Source organism: Mustelus asterias, chromosome 3, assembly GCF_964213995.1.
Source record: "Mustelus asterias chromosome 3, sMusAst1.hap1.1, whole genome shotgun sequence".
NCBI lineage: Eukaryota > Metazoa > Chordata > Chondrichthyes > Carcharhiniformes > Triakidae > Mustelus > Mustelus asterias.
In genome coordinates, this window is record NC_135803.1 from 70,630,981 (window position 1) to 70,653,578 (window position 22,598).

At 42.0% G+C, this 22,598-nt stretch overlaps 1 protein-coding gene across 1 annotated transcript in view; it reads left to right on the top strand.

The window, feature by feature from the left end:
• Positions 1 to 942: 942 nt before the first annotated feature.
• Positions 943 to 22,598, top strand: part of inpp5d (inositol polyphosphate-5-phosphatase D) — a 184,255-nt gene continuing 162,599 nt past the window's right edge. Inside the window, exons 1-2 of the mRNA XM_078209150.1 lie at positions 943 to 1,033; positions 9,343 to 9,601. Coding sequence (XP_078065276.1) covers positions 9,468 to 9,601 — 134 coding nt within the window. The 5' untranslated portion in view covers positions 943 to 1,033; positions 9,343 to 9,467. The remainder of the gene's footprint in view (positions 1,034 to 9,342; positions 9,602 to 22,598) is intronic.

A 22,598-nucleotide genomic window follows, 5' to 3' on the forward strand; every position in this document is an offset into this window, starting at 1 on the left:
CATAACAATGAGATAAAAATTACAGCATATTCACAAAGGAGATGAGACAAACTACTGGCCTCTCTGTGTATTCCGGATTTCGAAATTGAGAATTTGATCTCATGGCACATGATCACATGATATTCAATCACAAGACCACCCCGATCACCACCTTGTTGAAGATAATAGCTTGATTAAGTTGCTGTGAACTCAAATCAGTGGTGATCAGTATCATAGCCAGACTGAACTAGATGGACAAAACTTTGATTTGTCTTCTTGGCCCAACTCAGCCAGAGATGGCAGAAGGCACATTGCACTCGGCCTCAAAAAACATCCGCTAGGGTTCCCAGTCCTGATCATGGGCTAACGTCTTTAAAAACTGAGGGCTAAAGACAAAAGCTACTGATTGTCACATCTTGCAACAGCCTGATTGATCTTTGTGAGGGGTAACATTAATTTTAATAAGAGAGTAAAGAGAGAATAGAACCAATATTTCAAGTCTGGTCATCCAGACTCAAGACATTAGCTCTATTCTCCCTCCACAGATGCTGTCAGACCTGCTGAGATTTTCCAGCATTTTCTGTTTTAGTTTCAGATTCCAGCATCCACAGTATTTTGCTTTTATCCATAGGGAGTTATGTGTATTCTGTGTCACTATGGAGATCCCTTGTTGAGTGGTTGCAGTGTATCTTGTAAATAGTAAACACTGTCCATTGTGCATCGATGGTGGAGGGAGTAGAAGTTGAAGATGGTGGATACAGTGTCAATCAAGCAGGCTGAGGAGATGCTGTATTAACATTTGAAATGTATACATTTGCGCTCTACCAAATTTGACTTTTCCCCATTGCTGTCTGTAGCAGGGTGAACCCAATGATGGATCCAGAATGGTTCAGGAATTGATAACCCAGCCACTAGAACCTCATCAGGTTCCCCAGTGACTCCTCACACCTTGAACAAACTTCACTCGAGAGGTCCTTCAAATCTTAACCCCTTTCCCGCGAGTTCTTAAAATCAGCTGAATTCATCAAGTGCATATAGTCACTCAGATGCCAAGGTAAGGCTTCTATTCAAAATGAAAATGGGAAGGTCCTGTACAGGAGAAAGGGAACCTATTCAGAGGACAGTGGGCAGGACAGGAGTGTTGTCTGTAGTAGGGGGAGTGGATCCTGGGGAGGAGGGGTTTCTGTACAGGTGAAGGTGGTCTATTTACAGATAGATGGTGGTTTACTGTAGGGTAAGGGACCTCCTCCCCTAGCTCATGTACAAACCTTCCCCCCAGAGACATGGAATCAGCTTCCATATGCATCTTCCCCACCACTCTTGACCACTTCCCTGTTACCAGTCTTGGTATCCTGTTTGAAACTGAGCTCAGCTGTGTTTCAGATCCTGTAAGCCTTTCCACTGCTGCATGCAACAATTTCCTGTCTCCAACTCTATTTGGTTGCAGAACTATTGAGAAGCTGGCATATAATCATTTCCAAACCCGACCTTTGCAGTCTTCTTCCAGAAACTGTGACTTTGTAAATGTCTACTGCAAATATCCCTGTCCTAAACAAAGCCCCACTTCCCCCATCTGCATTGATTCCTCAATGCTCTAACACATCAATTTTACAAACCACCTGCTCCACTGTGGATACCCCCATGGTGCTATATCTTGGGGAACTGAATTAAGCTGAGAATTCCAGGGAAAACTGATGTCCGTCTCATTTTGTGTTCCACTTGTGTTTTATGCCAATCGGATAGAACAAAATCACCACACTAGGTTCAACCAGAATGAAGCAACAATAAAGTGAGGAACTTGGATGTTGGTTTGTGCTGTCTAGTCTACTGTATTACACTGCTAAAGGTGATGCTAAAGGTGCACTTCACTCTGGTCAGTTCACACCTGGTGCGCTGGGTACATTGTGTGTTAGATAATATTTGCAGGCAAATAGAGCGAGGTGATATGTGACACAGACAGTACACCAAAACATTGAAATGTATGGAACAATCAATCTCATTCTTTCCACTGATGAAGTAAACATGGCTTGAAATTGCTCCCTGCCCTCCTCTCCTCCCCAATAACCTTGACAATTCAAGTTTCAAAAAGCTGTGAAACTTATTGCCTAATCCCAAAGAAAATTTCAGTATATTCACCTGCCTTAAAATTTGTCTGGTTCATTTGCAGCAACTCACCATGGTCATTATTGATAAGGAATCATCACGGTCCCTGAAGAACTCATCATGTAGCCAGCCAGCTTTCTTGCGTCCATTGCTCTCCTCCTTCAGAGCTTGCTGAAATGCAGTTCCCTAGCTGCTGCTTATCTACCCCACCTTCCCCAATTACCTCATCTCAGTAACCATATTCCATATGTGAGTTTTGACAGTGATTGTTGGAAGATTATTCGACTGTGTGTGGGGGTAGCACAGCAGCACCTGACAACCACTTAAACCAGGTCATTAGATGGCAATCAGAAGGGGGACCTTCCCCTAGCCCAGAGGCACCAAGGCCACTTGCTGCTGTCTTCATGCTGCCTTTATTGGGAACCAGCCAACTCATTGTATACTGGGTATGGAAGCTGCAAGCTTCCAGTCGCTATCTTATTCATCAGTTGAAGGACTCTGTACAGTCTTTAATCTGAAATCAAAATTGATGTGCACCTCCATGGCAGAATCCCTGGGCTACTGATGGTGAAGTGGGAAAGCTCAAGATTGAGGGCAGGCTTAGAATCTGATTGGAACAAGAACCTAGCACTTCTCTGCACTACTGCCCTGGACAATCAACAAGACAGAGAAAGTACCTCATGAACAATTGGTCAGCAATATATGTGCATGTATATAACAAATAAATACAATGGACTACAGCTACAGCTTAATTTTCATGTCAGTTGAAACCAATCCCAATGTAGGCTGGAAACTAAAATATCTGTCATATCAAATAAATCTGTGCACAAGTGTAGGAAGAGAAAAGATTAAATGGTTTGGTCTGGATGTGAGACAAAGGGGTTAAGAATGGGTTGATTGCATTTGTGTACCACGCAACGCCATAATGGGTTGTTTGTGCATGAGATGCACAGGAGGGAAATGGGTTGTTTGGAATGTGATTTTATGAAATGTTTAGAGTTGGGTCCATTGGGTTCAAGTGCATCAGACTCCTAAATGTGGGCTAATTAATTGGTATGAACTTCCACACTGGGCAGCCGATTTTAATTAATCATTCTGGACACAAATTGTTAAAGTCTCTGAATCAACTGCAATAGTATATGGTGAGGCTAGCAGAATGGGCAGACAAGTAGCAGTTGGATTTTTTTTTTAATTCATAGGACATGGCATCTCTGGCTGGTCAGCATTTATTGCTCATCCCTAGTTTCCCTTGAACTGAGTAGCCTGCTAGGCCATTTCAGAGGGCAGTTGATCATCAATTACATTGCTGTGGCTCTGGAGTCACATGTAGGCCAGACAAGGTAAGGACAGCAGATTTCCTTGCTGAAAGGACGTTAGTGAATCAGATGGGTTTTTCTGATAATCAACAATGGCCATCACTGGATTCTTAATTCCAGATATTTTTATTGAATTCAATTCCACTATCTGCCATGGCAGGGTTCAAACCTGGGTCCCTAGACCATTAGCTGAGTTTCTGGATTAATAGTCTACCAATAATACCACCAGGCCATTGCTTCTCCTATTACAGAGAAGAGTGAGGTGATGCATTTTGGAAGAAGGGATAGGGAGAGGCAATATAGACTTCATGGCACAGTTCTAAAGAGTGTGCAGGACTAGAGGAATCTGGGAATCATGTCCATTGATCTGTGAAGGTGGAAGGATATATTTAGAGTCTAGTTTACAATGCCTTTGGGACCTTGGGCTTCATAAGTAGAGGTATTGAGTAGAAAAGCAGGGAAGTTATGCTGAACCTTTTTAAAGCTCTGGTTATGCCACATTGGATGATTGCATCCAGTAATGGACACACTTTCAGGAGGATGTGAAGGTCCTTGGGATGGTGCATATAAGATTTACCGGAATGGATGAGGAAATTCAGCTTCAAGGAAAAGCTGGGGTTGTTTCTTTAAGCAAAGGAGATTGAGGGGAGATTTGATAGAGGTGTACATAATCATGACATGTTTAGATAAGGTTGACAAAGCAAAGCTGTTCTCATTAGTTGATGATAAATTGAAATGATTCCAAAAGAAGGTTGGCCAACGTATGGATAAAACTGAGGTAGGAAGTTTTATAAATTAGGGTACACAGAATGCTAAGAGCTTCACAAATCATTAGTTAAATGATGGTCAGAAAAACTGCACCCAATTTTGCGCAACCTAATTTAGGAATCATCACAAGGATGTGGGTAAGGCATGAAACAGGTTTCCTAAAATGGAAATCATTGAGCTGGTCAGGCATTATGTGATGTCAGTAGATTGTCCAAATCTTGCACCCATAAAGGAGTGATGTAAGAGCCCACTGCATGGTAGACTTTAAACTTTGTTCTGAGACAAACTCCACGCTCTTACCAAAATTGCAAAATTGTACTATTGTAATCAATAGTCAGGGAAATTAGGGTAGTTGGCAAGATAGGAGCCAAATGAATTGATTGGGTAATGGTGAGAAAAGAGGAGAATAATTTCCACAGTTGTTGGCAGGATTGGATTTGGTGAATGTTAATGAGACTGAAGTGAATGGTTTGGTGAATGTTAATGAGACTAAGTTAATGGTTTGGTGAATGTTACTGAGACTGGGGTTCATGGTTTGGTGAATGATACTGAGACTGGGGTTAATGGTTTGGTGAATGTTACTGAGACTGGGGTTAATGGTTTGGTGAATGTTAATGAGGCTGGGGTTAATGGTTTGGTGGGTGTCATGTCCATAAGGGATGAAAGAGATCATACACTGTTTAATTCAAACTTTACTTTTGCTTATATAAAAGCATGGCTGCCACAAGCCACATGATTTGCCAGGTGGTTAATTTTGGAAAATTCCAACAGTAATTACAGGGCAAAGTTCAACCATCACCCTTGTGGAATCTCATGCCATCAATGTGTGGACCTATTGTAATCAATGAAATAAGGGATTAACAGACAAACCTGGACCCATATCAAAGGGAGAAAACCACTGAAACTTGTGATACCTGCAGAGGTATGAAGAGCCATCTATCTCCTAAGCTGAACAATGGATTTTGACCAGATACCTAGAGTGGAATTCTGAGGCAGTCCTCTGTGGCAGAGGCGGCTTGTTATCAGTGGCCAAAAGGATTGTCTGATCCAACTGAAGTCAATGCCAATGTACATTCCTCACCCGTGCCATTGTCGAGGAACCTGCAACTGGGGTCGACTTCAGCGGGATCATAATATCCCGCTGGCAGGAAAGGCTGGATAATTTAGCTTATAACCTGAAACTGCCTGACCAATGGCTTCATTGGCACTTCTTGCTGGAGTTTCCCAACTATTCCTGCTGTCTGCTGAGATCTAAAACCTCTACTCCCTTAGGTTTTGGTATCTCCTTAAATATTTTCTTTCCCTTCATCTGTCCATTATCTCACCCAGTCTCTTTAGAAATGTACTCGCCAGAAATGATTATCTTCATTTTTTTACTTTAACTTTTAGAGTTTAAAAGAACAGTAAACACATTCTATCCATACTTTTCTTAAGACACCTTTCTTATACACCTTGCATATATTCTCTTTTGACTCACAACAACATAGTTAAATCTACTCCTGTTATTTCTTTCTTTATCCCTTATTCCTACAGTGCAGAAGGTGGTCATTCATCCCATTGAATCTGTACCAACCACAATCCCACCCAGGCCCTATCTCCTCAACCCCACATATTTACCCTGCTAGTCCTCCTGAGACTAAGGGGTAATTTACCATGGCTAGTTAACCAAACCTGCACATCTTTGGAGCGTGGGAGGAAACCGGAGCACCCAAAGGAAACCCACGCAGACACGGGGAGAACATGCAAACTTCACACAGACAGTGACCTGAGGCCAGAACAGAACCCAGGTCCCTGGCGCTGTGAGGCAGCAGTGCTAACCACTGTGCCACTGTGCCACCAACCTTAGGAAACACCCGATGTAACCATCTGACTGATGTAAATCAAGGCTCATTACTATATCAAACCCACAGTTTAGATTCATAAATGCTGCTTTAATTACCACTCGCATACTCCAACAGTTTAAAAATATGACAAGACACCAACAGAAAAATATTTAATTTTCCTGACAAGTATTAATGGGATTAAGTGAATGTTCTGATGGGTGCTAGTGAGGTTAGGGGCGAGGAGGGGATTTTTTTGTTGGGTGCTTATGGATCTAGATGTGAATGTTTGGGTGGGTGTTAATGCTGAGGTGAATGTTTTGGTGGGTGTTAATGTCGAGGTGAATGTTTTGGTGAGTGTTAATGTTGGGGTGAATGTTTTGGTGGGTGTTAATGTTGAGGTGAATGTTTTGGTAAGTGTTAATGTCGAGGTGAATGTTTTGGTGGGTGTTAATGTCGAGGTGAATGTTTTGGTAAGTGTTAATGTCGAGGTGAATGTTTTAGCGAGTGGTAATGTCGAGTGAATGTTTTGGTGGGTGTTAATGTCGAGGTGAATGTTTTGGTGGGTGTTAATGACGAGGTGCATGTTTTGGTGAGTCTTAATGTCGAGGTGAATGTTTTGGTAAGTGTTAATGTCGAGGTGAATGTTTTGGTGGGTGGTAATGTCGAGGTGAATGTTTTGGTGGGTGGTAATGTCGAGGTGAATGATTTGGTGAGTGTTAATGTCGAGGTGACTGTTTTGGTGGGTGGTAATGTCGAGGTGAATGTTTTGGTGGGTGGTAATGTCGAGGTGAATGATTTGGTGAGTGTTAATGTCGAGGTGACTGTTTTGGTGGGTGGTAATGTCGACGTGAATGTTTTGGTAAGTGTTAATGTTGAGGTGAATGTTTTGGTGGGTGGTAATGTCGAGGTGAATGTTTTGGTGGGTGTTAATGTCGAGGTGAATGTTTTGGTGGGTGTTAATGTCGAGATGAATGTTTTGGTGGGTGTTAAATGCCGAGGTGAATGTTTTGGTGGGTGTTAATGTCGAGGTGAATGTTTTGGTGAGTGTTAATGTCGAGGTGAATGTTTTGGTGAGTGTTAATGTCAAGGTGAATGTTTTGGTGAGTGTTAATGTTTTGGTGAATGATTTGGTGGGTGTTAATGTAGTGGTGAATGATGTGGTGTGTGTTAACATCATGGTGAATTAATTGGTGGGTGTTAATGTTGAGGTGAATGATTTGGTGGATGTTAATATCAAGGTGAATGATTCGGTGGGTGTTAATGTCAAGGTCAATGACTTGGTGTGTGTTAATGTCGGAGTGAATGTTTTGGTGGGTATTAATGTCAAGGTGTATGTGTTGTGGGTGTTACTGTCGAGGTGAATGATCTGGTGGGTGTTAATGTAGAGGTGAATGATTTGGTGGGTGTTAATGTAGAGGTGAATGATTTGGTGAGTGTTAATGTCGAGGCAAATGTTTTGGTGGGTGTTAATGTCATGATGAATGTTTTGGTGAATGTTACTGTCGAGGTGAATGTTTTGGTGAGTGTTAATGTCAAAGTGAATGATTTGGTGGGTGGTAATGTCGAGGTGAATGTTTCGGTGGGTGTTAATGTCGAGGTGAATGTTTCGGTGGGTATTAATGTCAAAGTGAATGTTTCGGTGGGTGGTAATGTCGAGGTGAATGTTTCGGTGGGTGTTAATGTCAAAGTGAATGATTTGGTGGGTGGTAATGTCAAGGTGAATGTTTCGGTGGGTGTTAATGTCGAGGTGAATGTTTTGGTGAGTGGTAATGTCGAGGTGAATGATCTGGTGGGTGTTAATATTAAGGTGAATGATTTGGTGGGTGTTAATGTAGAGGTGAATTATTTGGCGGGTGTTAATGTCGGGCTGAACTTTTTGGTCATTGTTAATGTTGAGGTGGATGTTTTAGTCATTGTTAAATTCGGGATGAATGATTTGATGGCTGTTAATGTCGAGGTGAATGATTTGGTGGGTGTTATGTCAAGGTGAATGATTTCTTGAGTGTTGATGTCATGGTGAATGTTTTGGTGAGTGTTAATGTAGAGGTGAATGTTTTGGTGAGTGTTAATGTTGAGGTGAATGATTTGGTGGGTGTTAATGTTGAGGTGAATGTTTCATTGAGTGTTGATGTCGAGGTGAATGTTTTCGCGAGTGTTAATGTCGAGGTGAATGTTTTGGCGGGTGTTAATATCGAGGTGAATGTTTTGATGGGTGTTAATGTCGAGGTGAATGATTTAGTGGGTGTTACTGTCAAGGTGAATGTTTTGGTCAATGTTAATATCGAGGTTTATTTTTTTTGGTGAGTGTTAATGTGGAAGTGAATGTTTTGGTGAGTTTTGATACATGTAGAGGTGAATGTTTCGATGGGCGTTAGTGTTGAGGCGATATATTTGGTGGGTGGTAATGTCGTGATGAATGTTTTGGTGGGTGTTAATGTTGAGGAATTATTTGGTGGGTGTTAATGTCGGGGAGAACGTTTTGGTCATTGTTAATATCGAGGTGAATGTTTTGGTAGGTGTTAATGTCGAGGTGAATGTTTTCGCGAGTTTAATGTCGAGGTGAATGATTTGGTGGGTGTTAATGTCGAGGTGAATGTTTTGGTCAATGTTAATATCGAGGTGAATGTTTTGGTCATTGTTAATTTCGAGTTTTTTTTTGGTGGGTGTTAATGTTGAGCCAAATGATTTGGTGGGTGTTAATATCGAGGTGAATGTTTCGATGGGCGTTAGTGTCGAGGTGAATGATTTGGTCAATGTTAATATCGAGGTGAATGTTTCGATGGGTGTTAGTGTCGAGGTGAATGATTTGGTCAATGTTAATATCGAGGTGAATGTTTTGGTCATTGTTAATTTTGAGGTTTTTTTTGGTGAGTGTAAATGTCGAGGTGAATGTTTTGCTGAGTGTTAATATCGAGGTGAATGATTTAGTGGGTTTTTATGTCGAGGTGAATGATTTGGCGGGTGTTAATGTCGGGGTGAACGTTTTGGTCATTGTTAATGTCGAGGTGAATGTTTTGGTGGGTGTTAATGTCGAGGTGAATGTTTTGGTGGGTGTTAATGTAGAGGTGAATGATTTGGTGGGTGTTAATGGCAAGGTGAGTGTTTTGGTGGGTGTTAATGTCGAGGTGAATGTTTTGGTGGGTGTTAATGCAGAGGTGAGTGTTTTGGTGGGTGTTAATGTAGAGGTGAATGATTTGGTGGGTGTTACTGTCGAGGTGAATGTTTTGTTGGGTGTTAATCCATGTGCAGGTGGGTGAATGTTTAGTTGGGCTGTGGGTGAGGTTGGAGATGAGTAGGCCGGCTTTGTTGTACTTGAAATAAAGCACGTGTTGTTATTTCTGTATGTCTGACAGAGTTTTGAGGAAGTGAAGCTCAGTCTGTCTTCGTCACGGGCAGGAAAGGCTGTTTGCCGGCGCCCTGAAGCGGTGACTTCATTTGAAGCAGCAAGCGGATTTTGTATGGAATAAAGTGGAAGAAGATGAACGACCGATGGTACCATGAGGACATCTCCCGACCCATGGCCGAGACCCTGCTCGCCAAGGCGGCGCAGGACGGCAGTTTTTTGGTCCGACACAGCGAGTCATTCGAAGGAGCGTTAGCCCTGTGCTTGCTGTAAGTTATTACTGGATGCAGTCTGGGGCAGGATACAACGCTCCAACCTCACTGCGGAGGCTGGGAGAGGAAGCAAGGTGGCTTTCCCAGGCTGCGTTGTCCACCTGTGAGTTCCTATGAAAGCAGCACTGTGTGCACCTCGAAGCACAGTGCAGCGACTCTGGTCACTGAGCTCTTTCTTGATCGACCCTATAGTCCCCAGTTATCACCTTAATCCTCTGATCACTCCGGGTGGTGAGTGATCCTTGATCTAAGTCCAGATTTCTCTCTCGGGATCGGGTATTTATCGTTCTGCCTCCAGATGTCTCAGCTGATCTCCAGCTCTTAGCCCAAACTGGCTCAAGTGCACTGAGCAACTCAACCTGTTGAGGAAAGGGGAACTGCCCAGCACCTATCACTTTGGTGCAGATTCTAAATTATTGACTGAATTATTATTTGATTAAAGCAAAACACTGCCCCCCCCCCACCCGACATTAGTACATTTTTTTTGATGTTCTGTTAGAGCAACAGCAGTGAATTGTCACTTGCTCCCATCATTGTTACCTAAATGTCTTTCCATTTTGGGAAGCTAATTGAGATATCTCGGTGACAAAATGTGAGCTCAATATAAACTCTCCTCTTTTGACCAACAATACGTTGGAGCTCGATTTAATCTCATTTATCTCCATCCTTTCCATTTCTAGATACTCCAAAGAGTATCCAGAGAGTGGACCAATGGAGTAGGGAGGGTTATTCAATCCATTATTTCATTCACTGGTCCGTGATCACTTTGTGAGACTTGCCTCCATCATAGGCAAGAATGGTCATCAACGCCACAAGATCCTCTCATCATGTTTTCCCCTCTGCCTGTTCCCATGGCATACACGCATTCACTCTTCACTACACACAGTTTCACCAACTTTGCTTTGACTTTCAACATGTCTTTTTCTCTTACAGTGTTTGCCAAATAATTGATAGTTTGTTCCTGAATGAACCCTCCACTTTCTAATACATGCATTAATGAATTTGATTTGATTTGATTTATTATTGTCATATGTATTAACATACAGTGAAAAGTATTGTTTCTTGTGCGCTATACAGATAAAGCTTACAGTTCATAGAGAAGGAAACGAGAGAGTGCAGAATGTAGTGTTGCAGTCATAGCTAGGGTGTAGAGAAAGATCAACTTAAAAAGTCCATTCAAAAGTCTGACAGCAGCAGGGAAGAAGCTGTTCTTGAATTGGTTGGTATGTGATCTCAGACTTTTGTATCTTTTTCCTGATGGAAGAAGGTGGAAGAGAGAATGTCCAGGGTGCGTGGGGTCCTTAATTATGCTGGCTGCTTTGCCGAGGCAGCGAGAAGTGTAGACAGAGTCAGTGGATGAGAGACTGGTTTGGGCTACATTCACGACCTTTTGTAGTTCCTTGCGGTTTTGGGCAGAGCAGGAGCCATACCAAGCTGTGATACAACCAGAAAGAATGCTTTCTATGGTGCATCTGTAAATGTTGGGGAGAGTCGTAGCTGACATGCCAAATTTCCTTAGTCTTCTGAGAAAATAGAAGCATTGGAACTTGCAGAACAGACATGCAATTGGCAAATGAATTTCAATTTCAATGTAGACAGGTATGAGGGGTTACCTTTTGGTAGAAACAATGAAATGGCCACATATTGCTTGGAAAATAAGTGCCTTAATGGGATAGAGGATTTTTGCAGTACAGATGCATAAGTCACTTGTTTCAGTAGAGACACAAGATAATGTCATAAAAATGTAACTCATTACTGGGGTGCATTTACAAAGGACTGGAATTGAAAGAAGTTATGTTAAACTTAAATAGAATATTGGTTAGACCACTCTTGGCTGACAGTGACTAGTTCTGGTCTTCATATTATAGAAATAATATGGGGCATTGGAAAAAGTACAGAAATGTTCACAATGATGATATCAGAACTGAGAGGACATGCTTATCAGCAAAGCCTGTATAGGCTGGGGCTTTTTTTTCTCTAGAATGGAGAGGGCCAAGAGATGAGCTGATAGAGGTCTTTAAAATTCTGAAAGGTTTAATTTTGTTTTATTTGTGTTACAAGTAGGTTTACATTAACACTGCAATGAAGTTACTGTGAAAATCCCCCCAGTCGCCACACTCCGGCGCCGGTTCCAGTACACTGAGGGAAAATTTAGCAAGGCCAATGCACCCAACCAGCATGTCTTTGGACTGTGGGAGGAAACCGGAGCACTCAGAGTAAACCCATGCAGACATGGAGAGCACATGCAGACTCTGCACAGACAGTGACCCAAGCTGAGAATCAAACGCGGGTGCCTGACACTGTGAGGCAGCACTGCTAAGCACTGTGCGACCATGTCACTCGGGGGTAAACATAGATGTTTACCTGTGTAAATCAATCCGGCAGGCAATTCAGGAGAAACTTGCTAACTCCTTTATGCAAAGCGTGGTAAGAATATGGAATTCACTCCGACAAGGAGTGCTCTAGATGAATAGTGAATGGAAGATGGGGGCTTTGGACTGTTGACTGAATACTGGCGTGTTGGTGTCTTTCTTTCTTCTCTTGCTTGGCCTGTTATGGGCTAATTAGGTGAAGCTGATTCACGTTGGCATTGAGCTTTGTTCTCTTATTGTGTGGTTTCATGGTTACAGATGAATATCTCTTTTCCACCTGAAACATACAGCTTGTGGGTCACAATATGGTTGTTTCAATGATGTTTGACTATGGTAAACCTCAACAACTTTCGTAAGTTCTGCACCTGAGCCAGGCATGAGCTTATGTTTTGCATTTGCCTTTGCTTCCTCTCTGAAGGAATACCCTGTTTTCTTAACATGGCTAACGGTGCCGGATTTAGACTTGGTGAGGCCCTAAGCTATATAAAGCTTGGAGGCCCCTTGTTAAAAAGTTACACCAAAAGGTCTCACGAAGGTGCGTACCAAAACAGGACCTTGGGTCGCCACAAAAAAATTGAAAACATAATTATGCCTTTTAATTATTTAATAGCAAGGTATTTAAAGTGAAAAATACAAATTATTTTCAAATGAATGCATTTACTGATTACATATTTATCATTTGGCTGGCTTGATCTCTCTCATAGATTTTGGTAATTTTGGTAATTTTTTGAGTTGCTCTTCAAGCTGGTGCTTTCTTTTTCTTTTCTGGTATCCGCTCTTAAATGTTCTCTTCATTGTAAACCTTCTGAAATTTTGTGAGACCCCTGTGGATTGTGAGGCCCTAAGCTGTAGCTTGTTTAGCTTATGCCTAAATCCGGCACTGATGGCTAACAGCTATCTTAAATTCGTCTACCTTGATTCCATATTCCTTAAGCCCCTCCTAATGAAAACCTATCAAACTCAGTTTTGAAATTCTCAACCATATTTTAGGAGAGAGAATTCCAGATTTCCTTTGTGTGCAGAAATGTTCCTTATGTCACTGCTCAAGAGCTTAGTTCTAATTTGAAGGTTAAGCCCTCTATATTCTGTTACCAGAGGAAACAGTTGCTCTCTATCTGCCCTTTCAAATCTTTTAATCTTCTTAAATACCCCAATCAGAAAATCCTTTAATCTTCTATTTTTGAGGGAATACAAGCCTCTGTCAACAGCTGTGGAGCAATGAGGAACTCGTCATGTGGGCAATCAAAGACATATGTTGAGTCATACCACTCCATAGCAAAGCAGACCAGAGATCTGTCTAGCTTGTACAGAGAAGAAAGTGGGCTCAGTTTGCAAAACAATGGTTTGAGTCAACATATAGGAGGGAAAACAACAATATATTTCCAGAGAATTGTCTGTGGAATTCAACCCTTGGCTATTGGGAGCTTTTCTGAGAAACTGCAGTAGCTTGAGCAGATAGATTTGAAAACAATTCAGTATTCGCAACAGCCTGGAAAAGGTTGAATTTCCCCAGGGCTTTTAATCTGTACTGATTTGTAGCTGTCAGATAGTTAGGAACTTACTGATCAAATTCTCACTTCCTCTTTCACTGTCTGCCTCACATCTTTCAGTAAACTCTGCTTGGATTCAGGAATGCCCCAACAGTTTGGACAGATTGCATGTGTCCATCCAATTAACAAATGGGATGTTCGCATACTTCCAATTCCATTGATGTGGAATTTGAGAGACACTTTGAAGTGCTTGAGAGGTATGGGGACTTAGTACAATATTTATAAGTAGAAGAGGTCAGAGGATACCACCCCATATAAAATGAACAAAGGTAACCTTACCACAATATCACATTTCAAAGTTGAATGTCAGTGACTCACTACCTTTTTCCTGGGGAGCGGTTTAGCTCACTTGACTGGACGGCTTGTTTGTGATGCTGAACAATGTCAACAGCATGGGTTCAATTCCTGTACTAGCTGAAGTAGGCCTGCCTACTCAACTTTGCTCCTTGCCTGAGGTGTGGTGATCCTCAGGTTAAATCATCGCCAGCCTATTGTCATCTAGGACTATGGTGACTTTACCTCCATCTTCCCTTTCTCCCACTTTAAGCCATTCATAAAACACATCTCTTCAACAATGCTTTCAACTGCCTCTGCTAAAACTTTCCAGTCTCTGTGAAGTGTCTTGAAAATCTTTCTATTTGAGATGATACAATAAAGCACATTATTGTTCTTTATAGAGATTTTAGTGGTGACATTTAATGCTGTGAGCCGACTTGTTCTTCATGATGGATTCCTAATGGTGAAGGCAATCCACTTTTCAGGACTGAATGGAGATGTCTCCTTCTCTATTCCATTAGCATGCCCTTTAAAAAAGGAAATCATTCCCCCACCAGTTTCTTCAGGTTGTTCCAATAATAATGCAATGAGGAAATTGCGAGGTTATTCAATTTGGTAGTAAGAATAGAAAAACACAATATCTTTTAAAAGGTGCAAAACTTGTAAATGTTAATGTTCAGAAACTTACGGCCTTGGGTGTACTTGTACAAGGAACACCCAAAGTTACCATTGCACGTACATCAAGCAACAAGAAAGAAAACAAGGCATGTTGGCCTTTACTTCAAAGGCATTAGAGTACAGTTATATAAGGAGGCCTTTGTCCTGTTACATGGCTTTGGTGAGACCACACCTGGAATACTTTGAGCAGTTACCTCCATATGGTCTCCATATTTAAGAAAGGATGTGCTTGCAACTTGAGATGGAACAGTGAAGGTGCACTAGTTCCAGGATAAGAGGGCTGCCTTATGATGCATGGTTGAGTAAATTCAATCTACACTGTCTGAAGTTCAGGAAAATGCAAGTTGATCCAATTGAAACATACAAGATTCTGAAGGGCTCGACAGGCCAGATGCTGAGAGGCTGCTTCCCCTGGCTGGGGAATCTGGAACACAGGGGAACAGTCTCAGGATATGCAGATGATCATGTGGAATTGAGATTAGAAGAAATTACTTCACTCAAAGGATTACAAAGAACAAAGAACAGTACAGCACAGGAAACAGGCCCTTCGGCTCTCCAAGCCTGTGCCGCTCCTTGGTCCAACTAGACCAATCGTTTGTATCCCTCCATTCCCAGGCTGCTCATGTGACTATCCAGGTAAGTCTTAAACCACCCTACTTGGCAGCGCATTCCAGGCCCCCACCACCCTCTGTGTAAAAAACATCCCTAGAATATCTGAGTTATACTTCGCCCCTCTCACCTTGAGCCCGTGACCCCTCGTGAATGTCACTTCTGATCTGGGAAAAAGCTTCCCACCGTTCACCCTATCTATCCCCTTCATAATCTTGTACACCATTGTGAATCATTGGAATTTTCTACCCCAGAGGGTTGTGGATAATCCATTGTTGAATATATTTCAGTCTGAGATAGACAGATTTTTGTCTCTTAGAGAATGAAAGATTATGGAAAGTGGAATAAAGGGAGAAGATCAGCCATGCTTGTATTGAATGGTGGAGCAGGTTTGAGGGGCTTCTATTTCTCATGCTTTTATATTCTTAAAATGTGGATTGTGAGTGACACCAATAGAGTGTACGATATAATGGGAGACTAACACTGATATTTGATTGAGGAGGAGGGTAAAGGGGAGACACTGGGCTCAGTAGAATCTATTTTGTAGGCTTAACAGTGGGAAATGGCATCTAAGATCCATATGGCACTTCTGATAGGAAATTCCTAAATGCCAACTTCATTAGTAGGTTTGCACATTCACACCTAATGATCATTGGCAGCGGACAAAGCAGACAGATTATGATACCAATCAGGGTGCAATTCAGCTTTATCAGTAACACTGTCATTTTTAAATGCTATGCTCCAGTCAATGCCCTGTCTTAACCTTGTACCCCTAAACACAAAATTAAATTGTTTGAAGGACCCTCCATCAGTGCTATTGACAGGGATCATAAACTACTTACAGTTAATGTACTGGATTATTTCTCCTGGCTCCTTGTCTAATGTTTAATTCAATGACAGTGAGTGGTCTGGCTAATGCTGAAGTAATTTCTTTATTGATTTAAAAGCTGGTGCTGAAATAAGACATAAAAGACCTGGTAGGTTTTCCCCTGAGCATTGAGTATAACTGGAAGAATAAAGAGAGGCCATGTAGAGCAGAAGAGTTCTGGAAGATGAGGAGGAGGAGAAGGGATTTCAGTGGGAAACCGTATTTACCCAGGCTCTTTAAGAGAGCAATTCTCTTACCTCAGTTTCAGTGAAAATCAATGCTTGAGACATCTTTGCTTCACCAAACTGCTGCAGCCACACTTGCAACCTCAAAGTAGGACAAGAGTAAGCATTGCCTAAGGCTCTCAAGGTGACAGTGGGTTTTAATTTTTATATGTCTGGCTCCTAGGATGCTTTTGAAGGTATAAGCAACATCGTACAGTTTGCAGTATGAGGCTACATTAGATTCCCAAATGCCTGAAGTTAAAAATAAACCCCAGATTCTTCAATTTGGTACCATTCGCAATGAAGATCTCTTGTGTCATTATCTACAATTGAATCCACCCCATGCCTTGAGTTTAATAAAGCAAAATAGACAGCACTGACTCAGAATGTTTCAGAAGCTTTCAAAATTAAGCTATCAAAAGATTATACTCTGGCATTCCTGTTTTTTTTAATTCTTCTGTGCTGCTTCTGAAACATTTGCATGTCTAAAGAAAGATGCATTTCTATAGCATTTTTCATAACTTCAAGATGACTCAAAACACTTTACAGCCAATGAAGTACTTCTTAAAATATGATCTTTGTATTTGATATTGTATATGATATTGTAATGTAGGAAATACAGAAGATCATTTGCACACAGCAAGCACCCACACTTAGATAAATGATAATTATCAGTTAACCTATTTTTTTAGAGACGTTAGCTGAGGGAACAGTATTAGCCAGAACATCAGGGAGATCTGCCCTTTTAAACATCGGAATAGTGGCTCAGGCCCATTGCCTTAACACAGTGGTTCCCAAAGGGTGCGGCGCGCCACACTGGTGCGGCGAGAGAGGATGGCAAGTGTGGCGGGAAGATTCAAGGACAATCAAAGAAACATTTAAACATGGTTGAAACAAGCATTGTTTTATACTTTCTGGATGTCCCATGATCATATTATAAAGTAGTTGTGTTCTATATTATGAATCAAGCACTGCTAGGAGTTGTTTTTTTTTGTTTTTGAATGTATTTCTTATCAATAAAAAATTCGGTGTGGCGTGAGCAAATTTTTATTCCGAAAGTGCGGCCCGGTGAAAAATGTTTGGGAACCACTGCCTTAACAAGAGAGGCTAAATGGGGCCTTGGTTTAAGGAGGCGCTATAAGTCATAAAGTGCATTAAGATAGATAAATCCCTGGGACCTGGTGAAATGTATCCCAGGACATTGTGGGAGGCGAGGGAGGAAATTACGGGTCTGCTAGCAGAGATATTTGAATCATTGACAGCCACATGTGAGGTGCCTGAAGATTGGAGGATGGCAAATGTTGTGCCTTCGTCTAAGAAGGGCTGCAGGGAAAAGCCTGGGAACTACAGGCTGGGGAGCCGAATGTCTGTAGTGGGTAAGTTGTTAGAAGGTATTCTGAGAGACAGGATCTACAGGCATTTAGAGAGGTAAGGACTGATTAGGGACAGTCAGCATAGCTTTGTGAGTGGAAAATCATCTCACCAATTTGACTGAGTTTTTTGAGGGGGTAACCAAGAAGGTAGATGAGGGCAGTGCAGTTGACATTTTCTACATGGACCTTAGCAAGGCCTTTGACAAGGTACCGCATGGTAGGTTGTTACATAAGGTTAAATCTCACGGGATCCAGGGTGAGGTAGCCAATTGGATACAAAATTGGCTTGATGACAGAAGACAGAGGGTGGTTGTAGAGGGTTGTTTTTCAAACTGGAGGCCTGTGACCAGCAGTGTGTCTCAGGGGTCAGTGCTGGGTCCACTGTTATTTGTAATTTATATTAATGATTTGGATGAGAATTTAGGAGGCATGGTTAGTACGTTTCCAGATGACACCAAGATTGGTGGCATAGTGGACAGTGAAGAAGGTCATCTTGGATTGTAACGGATCTTGATCAATTGGGCCAGTGGGCTGATGAATGGCAGATGGAGTTTAATTTAGATAAATGCAAGATGATGCATCTTGGTAGGTCGAACCAGGGCAGAACTTGCTTAGTTAATGGTAGGGCGCTGGGGAGAGTTATAGAACAAAGAAACCTAGGGGTACTGGTTCATAGTTCCTTGAAAGTGGAGTCACAAGGTGGACAGGGTGGTGCAGAAGGCATTGGGAATACTTGGTTTCATTGGTCAGAACATTGAATACAGGAGTTGGGACGCCTTGTTGAAGTTGTACAAGACATTGTAAGGCCACACTTGGAATATTATGTACAGTTCTATTCACCCTATTATAGAAAGGATATTATTAAACTCGAAAGAGTGCAGAAAAGACTTAGTAGGATGCGACCAGGACTTGATGCTCTGAGTTATAAGGAGAGGCTGGATAGACTGGGACTTTTTTTTCTGGCGTGTAGGAGGCTGAGGGATGAGCTTATAAAGATCTATAAAATAATGAGGGGCATAGATAAGGTAGACAGTCAACATCTTTTCCCAAAAGTAGGGAAGTCTAAAACTAGAGAGCATTGGTTTAAGGTGAGAGGAGAGAGATACAAAAGGGGCAACTTTTTCACATAGAGGGTGGTGAGTGTCTGGAATGAGCTGCCAGAGGTAGTAGTAGAGGCGGGTAGAATTTTGTCTTTTAAAAAGCATTTAGACAGTTACATGGGTAAAATGGGTATAGTGGGATATGGGCCAAATGCAGACAATTAGGAACAGCTTAATGGTAAAAACTGGGCAGCGTGGACAAGTTGGGCTGAAGGGCCTGTTTCCATGCTGTAAACCTCTATGACCTTATATCAGCCAATCACGAATGGAAAAGTTGCTTATTCCTGATGTGGCCACACTGCACTCTGGCGTTTGATGACGTCCAGTGAGGTTTGGGATCACCCGACCCAGAGGGCATGAGTGGGTCTGAGGAAGCCCATCTAAAATATGCCCCCTTCCCACCACCCCAAACAATGCAGCACTTCCTCTGTACTGCACTGGGAGTATTTTCTGGATTATGTGCTTAAATCTGTGGAGTGGAGCTTGAATCCATAATTTTCTAACCTAGAAGCAAGATTGCTGACATGAAACCACTGCTGCGAGCTAATATGAACTGTGTCATCGCTCATGAAAGTAAGACACGTTCCAGTATCAATGACAGCGGTCTTACCTCTGAGTCACAAAGGTTACAGATTCGAATTCCATTCCAAATACTTGAGTATCTAACCCTGAGGGCAAATATCAACCCTACCCAGCAAGGCAGAAATTGGGCACATGGCAGTTAAAATTACTGAGATGACTCCACCACTCTGAAAATTCTGGGAACTCGCCTGCTCTTTTCAGCAGGTAACATGGAGACCTGCCTAAAGCCAGTGGGGTCCTTTTTAATATATGCATTTTGGGTGCTGATGATGGCACCAGGATCCAACTTTCCCTAAATGGCCTGAACAGGTAATGGCAGTGAAGGTCTTGCCAGTTTGGAGGTCAGTTTAGCTCAATTAGCTGGACAACTGGTTCATGACCGAAAGTGATGCCAACAGCGTGGGTTCATTTCCATGCCAGCTGAGGTTATTCATGAAGGCCCGCCTTCTCAATCTTGCCCCTTGCCTGAGGTGTGGTTATCCTCAGGTTAAATCACTACCAGTCAGCTCTCCCCCTCAAAGGGGAGAGCAGCCTATGGGCATCTGCAACTATGGTGACTTTCCCTTACCTGCCAGCACAAAACAACAAAGCCATTGATTGGCATCAGAAGAGACCCAGAAATGGTGAAGTATTTTCTTTAATTTCCTTGAAGGACTAGAAGTAGATATGTTCCTCCAGGCCAGTAAGGAAAGTGTAGGTCACCCTTGCTAAGATCTTGCCCCCCACATTCCTGATCATGGGTACTCCTACAGCACTGTAGAGATACAAAATAATGTTTCCTCAGACTCTTCCATCAGGCACTTCTAGACCTGGTGCAACACAGATTGGTTCATTAGTTAATACTGACGTGTAATGATGAAGTATCCACTACTGAATCAGTATAACATTTTTCCAAATCCCACACTAGCCAAGCTCTGATGCCAGTTAATGTTTATGGGATGTTTGTGACTGTTTTCTTACTGTATCGACCTCAGTAAAAGTACAGGCAGGAATTATACTACTGTTCTTTTTTTTTCTTTATTCTTTAATCTGGGATCTGGGCATCATTGACAAGGTCAACATTTGTTGCCCATCCCTAATTGCCCTTGGCTTGTTAGGCCATTTCAGAGAGCAGTTAAGAGCCAGCCACATTGTGGCCGTGGGCCTTGAATTCCATACAGGCCAGACCAGGAAAGGGTGGCAGATTTCCATCCCTAAAAGACATCAGTGAACCAGATGAGTTTTATGACAATGGATGATAGCTTCACAATCACCATTAACTAATTCAACTGATTAACGGATAGAAAACAGAGTGCAGGAATTATCGGGTCATTTTCAGGTTGTCAGGTTGTGACTAGTGCAGTATCATAAGGATCAGTGCTTGGGCCCCACCTATTCACAATCTAAATCAGTGGCTCAGGTTTAAATGTAATAATTCCAAGTTTAGAGGTGACAAAAAGCTTGAAAGTGTGAGTAAGGAGGAAGGTGCAAAAGCTCTTCAAATGGCTTTCAAGAGGCTAAGGCCTGAATTCTCCAATGTAGTACGTCCCACCACTACGGCTGGCAAGAATAGAGAATTTGGCACTCAGCCAAATCTCCATTCACAGTAGCGGACCGGAGAATCCCATCTGTGAGCAAAGTCAGAGAATTCTGGCCTACATGTGTGGGCAGAAAATTGGCAGATGGAATACATTGTGGAGAAATACAGGGTTATTCACTTTGTCAGGATAAACAGAAATACAGAGTATTTTTTAAATGAGGAGAGGTTGGGAAGTGTTGAACTTTAAAGGAACTTGGTAGTCCTTGTTCATGAGTCACTGACAGCTAACATGTAGGTACAGCAAGCAATTAGAAGGCAAACGGTATGTTGGCCTTTATTACAAGAGGATTTGAGTACAGGAGTAAAGATGTCTTACTGCAATTATATAGAGCCTTGATGAGGCCACACCTGGAGAATTGTGTACAGTTTTGGTCTTCTTGCCTCAGGAAAGATATACTTGCCATAGAGGAAGTGCAACAAATGTTCACTAAATTAATTCCTGGGATGGAGGGATTGATCTACAAGGAAAGATTAAATAGACTGGGCTTTTATTCTCTGGAGTTTAGATGAATTAGAGGTGATCTCATTCAAACATAAAACATTCTTACAAATCTCAACAGGGTTAATACAGGTTGGATGTTTCCCCTGGCTGGGGCAGGGGACACAGTCTCAGAAGAAGGGATAGACCATTTAGGACTGAGATGAGGTGGAATTTCTTCACTCAGAGGGTGGTGAATCTTTGGAATTCTCTACCCCAGAGGGCTGTAGAGGCTCAGTCATTGAGTATGTCAAGACTGAAATTGATAGATGTCTACACATTAAAAACGTCAAGGGATATGGTGATAGTATAGGAAAAGGGCATTGAAGTGGAAGATCAACTATGATCTCATTGAGTGCTAGAGTGGGCTCAAAGGGCCTACTGCTATTTCTTATTACTGAGACTAAGGCCGGAATTTTACTGGCATGCCCGCGCCGGTTCCGGGACGGGCAAGGCTCGGAGAACGGCATTCTTTGTTGGCCTCAGGTGGGATCGTACGAAACTCGGGCGGACATGCTGGTAAAATTCCACCCTAGGTTTCAATTCCAGAGTTATGAACTGAACTTAAATTCCATCAGTTGCAATGGTGGAATTTGAACCCATAACATTATAGCATTAGCTTTGGATCACTGGTACAATGACATTACTACTACACCATCATTTCCCTCTCATGGACTTTACGTAGACTTGTCAACTTGATACGGTAATTTTGTTGGCTAGCTAATTTGGAACTGCTGAATACCACAAATGTTCAAGGAAGAGGAATGAAAACTCTGCAATGGGATTAACCCACAGGAAAGAGGAAGAGCATGCAAAGTCAACTGGCACTTAGAAGAAGAAGTGCAGTTAGCAGGAAACAACTGTAGGACTCTGACCAGACCACAGTACATGAATAAGGAAAGACCTGTGCACACATGTGTACAACAGAAATATATACTACTCCTTTTAATCTATACTAATGACCTGAAATTTCTACTGGGCATAATTTTAAAGTTTGCAGATGACACAAAACACGGAAATATAGTCAACAATAAGGTGAAATGGACAGACAGGTAGAAGAAAAATTGAACTCTCAGAAGTATGAATGACACATCTTAGGAGGAAGAAGAAGGAAAAGCAATATAAATTGATCTTAAGGGGAGTGTAGGAACTGAGAGACCCGGAAGTATATCTACACAAACTTTGAAGATGCAGGACAAGTCTGGAGGGCTGTTAGAAAAGCATGTAGGATCCTTGACTTTATAAATAGAGGCATTAAATACCAATACACGGAGGTTATGCTACGCCTTCATAACACTGGTTAGG